We start from the raw sequence: 11,019 nt of genomic DNA, 5'->3' as shown, positions 1-11,019 counted from the left end.
TGATCCATGTTTGCGTCGTCACTGATCTCTGGCAAGGACTCCACCACGACATGATTCTTGAGCTGCTTCTTGATTAATGAAATGTGCACAACCGGGTGAACTTTACTCCCTTCAGGTAAGAGTAATTTGTAGGCCACTGGCCCGATACGCTCAATGATCTTGTAAGGGCCATAGTATTTTGCAGATAATTTATGTCGTCGATCCCCAATCAAGGAATGCTGTCGGTACGATTGTAGTTTAAGGTAGACCCAATCTCCTACTTCAAAGTGGCGTTCCTTCCTTCCTTGATCATATGTTGCCTTCATCCTTTCTTTGGTTTTAGTAAGTTGTTGGTGTAGCTGGCGTAAGACTTGATCCCTCTGTCGTAGCTCTTGGTCCACTTCGACGTCTTTGGCTGTTCCGAGTTCGTAGAAAGTCAAGACTGGTGGGGGTTGACCATAAACCACCTCAAACGGTGTAAACCCAGTGGAAGAATGCCAACTAGTATTGTAGCAAAACTCTGCCCAGGGTAGCCATCGGGTCCATTGTTTTGGGTGATTGCCTGTAAAACAGCGTAAGTACATTTCAAGGGTTCGGTTTGTTACCTCCGTTTGTCCGTCCGTCTGCGGGTGATATGATGAAGAGAAACGAAACTCTGTCCCTTGTAGCCGGAACAATTCTTTCCAAAATGAACTAGTGAATAAGGGGTCCCGATCGCTTACAATGGACTGTGGTACGCCGTATAATTTGAGGATATTCTCATAATATGCTTGGGCAGCATTATTTGCAGTGACTGGTGCTGCCATTGCAATGAAGTGTGCCATCTTAGACAATCGATCCACCACTACCATAATTATTGTTTTACCTCTAGAATTTGGAAGGCTGGTGATGAAATCCATGGAAACCTCAGTCCATACAATAGTGGGCGTTGGCAATGGTTGGAGAAGCCCGGATGGTGCGCCTTGTTCTCTCTTATTCCTTTGGCAAATATCACATGCTTTCATGGTTTCCAATACCTGTTTCTTCATTCCTTGCCAATAGAATTGGGATCGTATGCGTTGAAGGGTTTTATGGAGCCCTTCGTGAGTGGCAGAATGGAAACCTTGAATGACGTCCATTATTAATGAAGAAGAGGGTAACAAGTAAATCCGTTCTTTGTAAAAAAGTATTCCATCCTTGCATGCCCATGGTCCAAGCAATTCCCCTTCTTGGAACAATTTATGCAATCTTTGCATCTCTACGTGGCTTTTGTTTTCTTCTTGAATGGTTTCTAGCCAGATAGGGACTAACACTGATATTGCTATCATTTGTGTTGGTTCTTCTCTTCTGGAGAGAACGTCTGTTACCGAGTTCTCTTTCCCTTGCTTGTATTCAATGGAAAAGTCATAGCCCATGAGTTTACTAAGCCACCTTTGTTGAGCTGGAGTGGTGATTCTTTGGCTCCATAAATATTTTAGACTTTTGTGGTCGGTACGAACCACAAATGTCCTTCCTAGAAGGTAGGGTCGCCATTTTTGTACTGCAAGCACTAGTGCCAACATTTCTTTATCATAGGTGGATAAAGTTGCATTCCTCCCTTTTAGAGCTTGGCTAAAGAAGGCTATTGGTTTTTTTTCTTGAGTAAGCACTGCACCTACACCAAAATTAGAGGCATCACATTCAATAATAAAGGTTTTAGTGAAGTCAGGTAAAACCAATATCGATCCGTGTGTCATCACCCTTTTGATTTCCAAAAATGCACTTTCGGCTTTAGAAGACCACTGGAAGTTATTCTTTTTCAGCATATCAGTTAAAGGTGCTGCAATCTTTCCGTAATCCTTGATAAATTTTCGATAGTACCCCGTCAGCCCCAAGAACCCCCGTAATGCAGTAACTGAATTCGGCTTGGGCCAGTCTTTTATAGTCGCAATTTTGCTTGGTTCCATTCTTACTTCTCCTTCCTTGATAATGTGTCCCAGATACTGTACTTTTGTGGTTCCAAAACAACATTTTTCCTCTTTGACATAAAGTTGTTGGTCAGCTAAAATTGAGAATACTATTTGCAAATGTTGCAAATGTGATTCCCAAGTGGAGCTATACATCAAGATATCATCAAAAAAAACTAGGATAAATTTTCGCAAATAAGGTCGAAAAATGTCATTCATTAATGCCTGAAAAGTGGAAGGCGCATTAGAGAGTCCAAAAGGCATTACCAAAAATTCATAGTGCCCATCATGTGTGCGGAATGCCGTCTTTTCCACATCTGCAGGATGCATCAGTATCTGATGGTACCCAGCTCGCAAGTCTAGCTTGGAAAAATATTTGGCTCCATATAGTTCATCCAGTAGTTCGTCAATCACCGGTATGGGAAACTTATCCTTAATAGTAGCCAAATTGAGGGCTTTATAATCCACACAAAATCGCCATGACCCATCCTTCTTTTTGACCAGTAGTACCGGGGATGAGTATGGACTGGTGCTAGGTCTGATTATCCCATTTTCCAGCATTTCTTCCACCAACTTTTCTATTTCTTTCTTTTGGCAATATGGGTACCTGTAGGGCCTCACAGAGATAGGACCACTTCCTGGCTTTAAATTGATTTGATGACTGCGAGTCCGGTTTGGGGGGAGGCCTTTGGGCTTCTGAAAAATTTGATAATATTGCTCAAAAATCTGGGTCAAACCTGAGTGCTGGCACTTGGTTCCAGAGATCAATATTGTCCTTTCCTTTGTTTCCTCTCCATCTCCATCTTTTTGTCCTGCAATCAGTTGCATCAAGGTCCCACGCCCTCCACTGGCCCGAAGTTCCTTCTCCATGTGGCGTCAGTCGATCGCCCGAGCTGTCGGGGTTCGTTCACCTGTGAGAATCACTGCTCGCCCTTGCCACTGAAATTCCACCGTCATCCTTGTGAAATCCCAGATAATTGGTCCAAGAGTTGTCAGCCACTGTGCTCCCAGCACAGCATCGCACCCCTCCAAGGTGATCACGAAAAATTCCACCTGGAATAAATTCCCTTGGATTTCGATTGGGGTATTTGGGAGGCGACCCATGCAAGGAAGTTTCTCACCGTTAGCTACCATCACACTCAGTCGTGCCCCTTCATCTGTTTTCAGCCCAAGTCGTGTCACCCATGCTCGATTGAGGAAATTGTGGGAGCTTCCAGTGTCCAATAGAACCACCAACGAACGCCCTTTAATCTTGGCTGGAACCCGCATGATTTGTGGTGCAATAGTCCCAGTGATGGCATGAAGGGAGATTTCGGCTACCTCTAGTTTGGTTTCAGATTCTTCCCCCACGTCAATATCTTCCTCGTCCTCTAGTTCGCAATCAATGAGAAATAGTCGTTTACAGCGGTGCCCTGGGGTGTAGGTTTCATCACAATTGTAGCATAGATTTCGACGCCGACGATCCTGGATCTCCTCAGCGGAAAGTCGCTTAATTGGTGGATTGGCAACATGTTGTATCTGACTTGACATTTGTTTTTGTTTTTGGAGGTTTTGAGTGGTTTGGTTGTAGGTAATGTGTTTGGATTCTATGTTTGTGGGTTTTTTTTGATTCTGGTATTTGGATTCATAGAGGCGTGCAAGACCAGCAGCGTGTGGGAGAGTTTGTGGATTTGCAGCCCGCACATCAGCTCGGATGGTCTCTCGAAGGCCGCTGACGAAGTAACTGATCTGTTGTTGTTCTGTTAGCGAACCAGCTCTTACAAGAAGCCGATCAAATTGAGTGTGGTATTCGCGAACTGACCCCATCTGTGTGAGCTTGGTGAGCTCTCCGTAGAAATCATCCAGAAGTGTTGGTCCGTAACGCTCATTTATCGCTTGCTTGAACTCCTCCCAAGTAACCCATACTCGAATTCCTCTGAAGGATTGAAACCAGAGATGTACTCCTTCTTCTAAGTGATATGCGGCTAATGGAACTTTCTCATTTGAAGGAGTCTTGTGGAAGGCAAAAAATTGCTCCGCCCGATCGATCCAAGTGATGGGGTCTTCAGTGCCATCATATCGTGGAAAATCCAAACGAACTACCCGTGGTACGATCGTTCCTTGTGCTTGTTGAAAATTGGAATGTTGTTGTGATGTCCCAATTTCAGTTCTTCTTGAACTCAGCTCGTCCATTTGTGTTTGCAATTGAATAAACATCTCATGTATCTCACGCTGCATTTGCATCATTTGTTGTTGAGTTGCTTGAAGGTTTTCCTCTATTGGCTGTTTCGATGGATTACGATGGGTGGCGCCATTATCGGATCCCTGCTCTGATACCATGTTGTTATGTGCTCGATTCAGGCGAGCTCTCACTCGGCCTCTGCCTTGTCGCGGAATGGTTCCTGACGTGAAGAAGCTCTCAAGGAGGTTACAATTCAATAATTATAGAGTATACTTTGGTGGAAAAATTAGTCTCTGCTTTTCATTAATCTCTCCTTTTTATACAGTTTTTGAGAAAGCTGAAAATAACTAAATAACACGTCTCCTACGAAACTGGGAAAATGCTGAAAGCTGAAAATAACTAAACAACATGTCTCCTACGAAACTGGGAAAATGCTGAAAATGGCCATAGATCATGGCTGCAACAGAAAGCAATAACATAACAGAAATTGAAAAGGGTCATAACTGCAGAATAAGGGTGCTGAATTCTTGGCCACGTAACACGGTTTGTATCAAATTTCTCCCCTTCTGAAATTTGGACCTTACTCTGAAGGTCGAAATCTGGGTCAAGACAGGTGAACTCTTACAAGGGAACCCAAGTAGAATCTTTGGACAGGTAGGCCTTCCTATTGAACCAAAATCTGTTTTTCACGGGTAATCTGTTTGTTTTATGCAACTAATCAACAAATTTCCTATTATAGAAACCGTACTCACCATTCTATTTATCTGTTTTTGTGGTGGATTAATATGAAGTGAAATAGGAAAGTGGTAGGAGATGACTGGAAAGGGGAATTAGACAATTTGAGGATGCCTAAAACTTCAAAGGAAATAAGAGAAATTAGAGCAAGCTGAGGATGCCTACAACTTCAAATTAAAAAGAGAAATTAGACCCTTTTTCTGATTCATTCCTCTCATTATATAGAGATTGTATAGTAGCATGATAACAAATGAAAATGAATATATGACATGTAACCAGCCTAACAACATACAAAACAAACACATCGTAACAATTAAACCATGCACCAGAGACTCACAAGGTATAACAACACGTTAATATATTTCAAAAAGGAATACTCATAAATTGGAACAAGAATTTGAATTCACTTAGCCTCATGGCCACGAGCAGATCCACCATCCCTAGTCTTTTTGCCACGAAAATTCTGATTGAACTTCGCCTCTAGCACCATCATCTTTAGATTGAGCTCCTTCAATACCTTCACAATTGAACCAACTTGGTCCTCCTGCTAGTTCACATGACACAACCATCAACCATTTTCATAGCAACTCGAGTTAAGTCCCCCATGGAGTTTGAAATTTTTTTTTTTTAATTTTAAAACTCTCAACGAGAGCACTAAATTGATAGCAGACCATGAAAAATGAAAATTAGACAATTGGAGGATGCCTATAACTTCAGAAGATTCAGAGAAAGAGAAAGAAATTAGATTAAACCAACTCTCCTTTTTCTTATTCATTGTTCACATATGCAATATAGAAGTTTTGTACAATAATATGATAACAAACGGAAATAGAACATGTAAAGAAACTCATAATTGACAATACGTTTCACTCATTGTCATCTATTGAATTTTTTATGCCATCGTCCAAATAGAAGGTCTCATAATCTTCTTGCCAAGGTGGAGTCTCCTTCACCTAAGATGATTTTCTAGTTTCTCTTGTCGAGACGTTTTTACCTCAATCCCACTCAGTTTGTATCAGAAATCTTATATATTTTAATTTGAATTTCTAGGTATAGAGGCTGATAAAATACATATATTATTAACAGGTACAAGTAAGCTAAAATGCAAGAATCAAATGGAGAGGCATTAAAATAAATACATGGGTATTTACGTCCATATGCATTGAGTTTATATGACTCTGATTTTCTAAACCTAATTAGCCATGCACTTGTCTCGTATCTCTCTCTTTCTCTCTCCTTCTACGCCACAAGTTGTTAATTGAATTTGTTGCAAAACAAAACTCTCGACTTCCCGAATCAACAAGTCTTCACTAACATTTAATCCTAAAACAGCTTGTTTAATATTTTCCTTTTAGTTTTTCTTAGCTTCACCTCTCATTTCCCACGTACACAATTCTCATGTATATATCTAAATATCGTGGACTCCTCCTCCTCTAACAAACACAGGCGAAAGATGTCCGCCAGTGGACGCAGTAGTAATTCCTCCAGCTCTGAAGAATCCCCTTCAGATCCTCATCGGGATGTTGTCATCAAAATGGACGGTAATGGCGAGGTTGCACTGGACATGGACTTGGAAATGGACGAGCTTAAACGGAATAAAAACGTTAACCGAGATCAGGTGAGAGAACCCCCCCGGGTTTCGTTTGGGCCGAATATGGTGGATAAAGAATCAGTTCGAAGACGACATAAAGATTCGCCGAACGAAGGTTATTCTAATAAAAGCCCTGGAGAGCTCGGTAACGAAGAGGTTTTAAGGTGCACCGGCAATGCATCGTTTGATAAGAGAAACATCTCGATTCAGAAACCCCCTAGTTTGTTGATGAAAGCAAAGACAAAATCACGGCTTCAAGATCCAACGCAAGAGGAGATCGAGATATCAGAGAGATTGCAGAAGTCAGATGTATTAAGATCCGGAATGTTACAGAGTAACGGGCCTGATGATGATGATGATCCGTTATGGAGCGAGGACTTGCCTGACGAATACACAAAGGCTAATTTTAATGCAGTCACTTTGCTTCAATGGGTGAGTTTATTTATAATTGTAGCTCTCTTGATTTGCACTCTATCGATTCCTTATTTGAAGGAAAAGACCGTGTGGAATCTTGAGCTATTGAAGTGGGAATTAATGGTACTAGTTTTGATTTGTGGTAGATTACTTTCTGGTTGGGGGATTCGTATAGGAGTGTTCTTTCTTGAAAGAAATTTTCTTCTACGCAAAAGGCTTTTATATTTTGTTTATGGGGTTAGAAAACCAGTGCAAAATTGTTTATGGTTAGCACTTGTGCTACTCGCTTGGGGTAAATTATTTGATGATAAAATTGCCAAGGAAACTGATAGCCAAATTCTCCATTATATCACCAGAATCCTGGTGTGTCTTTTAATCGGGACTTTATTTTGGCTTGTGAAAACGTTAATGGTGAAGAGTCTTGCTTCGTCCTTCCATGTAAGCACATACTTTGAGAGGATTCAAGAGTCACTGTTTAATCAATATGTAATCGAAACGCTCTCCGGTCCACCATTGATTGAAAATCAACAAACTGAGGAAGATTTAGAGAGAACTGCAGAGGAGGTTAATAAGTTTCAAAATGCTGGGGCGATTTTGCCTTCTGATCTTAGAGAAGACGCTTTAGGCAAGAGTGGCCGGCGAAGTTTGAGGGGTACGTCTAAAAGTGGTAAATTGGCTGGAGTATCATCCATTTCAATCTACCATTTGCACAAACTTAACCATAAGAACGTTTCAGCCTGGAAAATGAAAAGGTTGGTGAACATGGTGCTCCATGGTTCACTCTCTACATTGGATGAGCAAATTCTGGATAATAGATCAACTCATGAGGATGAGTCTGCAACAGAAATCAGAAGCGAATTTGAGGCTAAAATTGCCGCCAGGAAGATTTTTCGCAATGTGGCTCGACAAGGGGCAAAGTAACTCACTTTATTTTATATTACAGCAATGCAATGCATCCCGTCTTGAGTGTCATCAAATATGATTGAGTGCTATTTTATAAACTCAATTGGTATCCAACAGGTACATCTACTTGGAAGATTTACTGCGCTTTATGCAAGAGGAGGAAGCGTTGAAGACGATGAGTCTCTTCGAGGGCGCAGCTGAAAACAAAAGAATCAGCAAATCTGCGCTCAAAGTTTGGGTGGTATGCAATACGAATGCATTGACAAAGAAATTTATTTGTTCCTTTAGACATTCATATATTATACATATAAATTAGTGTTACAGGTTGATTCTTTTAGAGAAAGAAGAGCGCTGGCGTTGACACTAAATGATACAAAGACGGCAGTGAAAAAGCTTCATAGCGTAGTGAATATAATAGTTGGAACTATTATAGTGATCGTTTGGCTTGTCATTCTTCAAATCGCCACCTCCCAGTTTCTGTTGTTTGTCAGCTCGCAGCTTGTGCTTGTTGCCTTCGTTTTTGGAAATACCTGCAAAACTGTTTTTGAAGCTCTTATCTTCTTGTTCATCATTCACCCATTTGATGTGGGTGATAGATGCGAGGTGGATGGAGTTCAGGTAATTAATCTTATTACTTTCACTAGACAATTACTTTGATGCTTAATTAGTTTGCTAATTAATTAATTAACATTTATGTTTAATCTCAGATGATTGTGGAAGAGATGAACATTCTGACGACTGTTTTTCTGAGACATGACAACCTGAAAATAATTTACCCCAACAGTACTCTTTCCCAAACACCCATCAACAATTTCTATCGAAGCCCAGACATGATGGAAGTAATCGAGTTCTGCGTCCACCTTACAACTCCCATGGAAACAATCTCCATCATGAAACAAAAAATAACAAGGTACTATTTTCAAAACTACCAACCTTACACCCAAAATTTAAAATTAAAAAAAAAAAGTTAGAATTGATTTTTTTTTTAAAACAAAATTTATTTAAGATTAATCTACCATAATTTAAAATTAAATCAGATAATATTAAAATTAACACGAAATTAATCTAAACTAACTTAAATGTTTAGAGAAAGAGACAAATTATTTGTACATATTTTTAATACATAATTTAAATACACAGATAATATATTATCGTGTGATTGAATATTATTTTATCTTTAATTCAAAATCATCCAATTACGTGATTACACATCATTTATATACATAATTATATACCAAAAGTGTGTATGCATAATTTTATTATTAGAGAAATAACAATACTAGTTTTATTGTTACTTTAATATAATTTATTAGGTATAAATTCTAGAAATATTAAATGATAACATCAACAAAAATTAAAATGTTTATAAATTATATATAGTTATATCTTTATATAAGTTTAATTTTTATTTAAGTATTTTATTTTATTATTCGATAATGAAAATATGATTTGATTAGTAAAATTATTAACATATTTTAAAAGTCTTTGGTGTGTAATTTGTAGATTATTTATAAATAAGATAAAATATTATATTATGTGTTCTCTTAATAATATGTTAGGATAATTTAGTGAAAAAAATTTAAAACACTTATGAGATTGTAAACAATAAATAATTTCAAGTCAATTTGTAATTAAAGGGTTTTATAAGTATGACAAAAATTTGAACTCAGATTATCACTAAAAATTCTAATATTTCATCAGAAGAAGACCTTTGGGAAGACAACCGTCTTCCCAGACGAAGACGACGGCTTCGTCTTCGTCTGGGAAGACGAAGAACTTCGTCTTTCCCGACGAAGTTCTTCGTCTCCCAAGGCGTCTTCGACGTCGATCGGCCTTCCAAATGAGAGGAAAGAGATCGCTGGAAGGAGAAGATGTCTCGGAAGGGAGAGGCCGTCGGCAATGGAGCAGGAGATGTCGTCGGAGATTTCAAAACCAAACCCTAGGATGAAACTGCTATTTTTTAAAACTTAGGCTGATGGAAAATTTTAGTTTTCAAAGTTTAGGGGGTTAAAAATAGATTATATTTTAGTTTATTTTTTAATATTATAGAGAAAATGACGATTTTACCCTTACCACCGTTATTTTTAACTGGTCATAGGTGGGTATTTGGTGTTTCCATAGTTAAAGGGTGTAAACTTGTCATTACAGTATACCTTAGGTGGGAAATAGTCGTTTGGCCTTAGAGGGTTTCATAAGTATGACAAAAAATTGAACTTAGATTATCACTAAAAATTTTAATATTTTATCAGTTTTACTAACCTCTCTTTATAGGTTCGAAGCATTTACTATATATATAAATGTAATGGTGGATGCAGTTTTGTGGATGGGAAGAAGGAGCATTGGTATTCATCTCCAACGATTATATTGAAGGATGTGAGAGAGTTGAATAGTGTGTCGATACAAGTATGGTTAACCCACAAAATGAACCTTCAAAATGTAGTAGAGAGATATATAAGAAGATCCCTATTTATGGAAGAATTGGTGGAAATCTTTAAGGAACTTGACATGGAGTATCGATTGTATCCTATTCCGATCAACGTACATTCTATGCCGACTATCACCTCCGACCGAATGCCCTCTACTTGGGCATCTCCAAAAGGAGCTCAAGAAATTAAGTAGTGTCGGTGTGTGTTTGATCATTGGGCATATTAATTTAGTGATCAAGTATGTTAATAATCTTCAGATTATAAGTTTTCAGGCAGGATTTATAGAAGAAGAGATTGATTGATTATTCAGATTGTGAGAAATTTTGCTTCTGGTATTTAATTTGTAATGCAATATTATTAATTTATATTTTCTTTTTTCTCTTTTTAAAATGTTTAGGGTTGAATTGTAAACTTTAAAAATATTATAATTGTTAATGAAAATTTTCAAAACTTTTTAGAAATTTCAGAAAAAAGTTTAAGGGGTTTAAAAATTTTAAAATTTCATTATACTTTTCAAATAATTTAAAAAATGATAGTCATAGTTCTAACTTAAGTGAAGTTTTAATAATTTTCATAAAAGCAAGGGATAAATTTTTTAAATTGAGAATGATATGTTGATAATTTCACATTGATATTAAGTATTAATAACAGTTTTGTAATTTCAATAAAGAGGAAAATATTTATTTTAAGAAAAATAAAATAGAATTTATTAATGAATGTGGATAACAAATAAGAATTTGACTTTTTAGATCTTGGGGGCTGTTTGGTTAGTGGTTTATAAATATTACTCTGGTAATATAACTTTATTATTTACGTTATTTTAATTGGTTTATTAATAATGTAAATTTCGATAATATTTTATTATCAAAGATGATGTGGTAGATA

General features: G+C 37.8%; 1 protein-coding gene across 1 annotated transcript; it reads left to right on the top strand.

Moving 5' to 3' along the window:
* Positions 1-6,131: 6,131 nt before the first annotated feature.
* LOC123214967 (mechanosensitive ion channel protein 8-like) lies at positions 6,132-10,444 on the top strand. The gene is made up of 5 exons (XM_044634992.1): positions 6,132-7,722; positions 7,826-7,949; positions 8,033-8,326; positions 8,416-8,618; positions 10,024-10,444. Exons 1-5 carry the CDS (start codon positions 6,254-6,256, stop codon positions 10,325-10,327), a joined length of 2,394 nt encoding a protein of 797 aa, XP_044490927.1. The 5' UTR covers positions 6,132-6,253; the 3' UTR covers positions 10,328-10,444.
* Positions 10,445-11,019: the final 575 nt, after the last annotated feature.

Source organism: Mangifera indica, chromosome 4 (genome assembly GCF_011075055.1).
Source record: "Mangifera indica cultivar Alphonso chromosome 4, CATAS_Mindica_2.1, whole genome shotgun sequence".
NCBI lineage: Eukaryota > Viridiplantae > Streptophyta > Magnoliopsida > Sapindales > Anacardiaceae > Mangifera > Mangifera indica.
The sequence above is the reverse complement of the archived record's forward strand: the minus strand, read 5'-3'. Positions and strand labels throughout refer to the sequence as shown.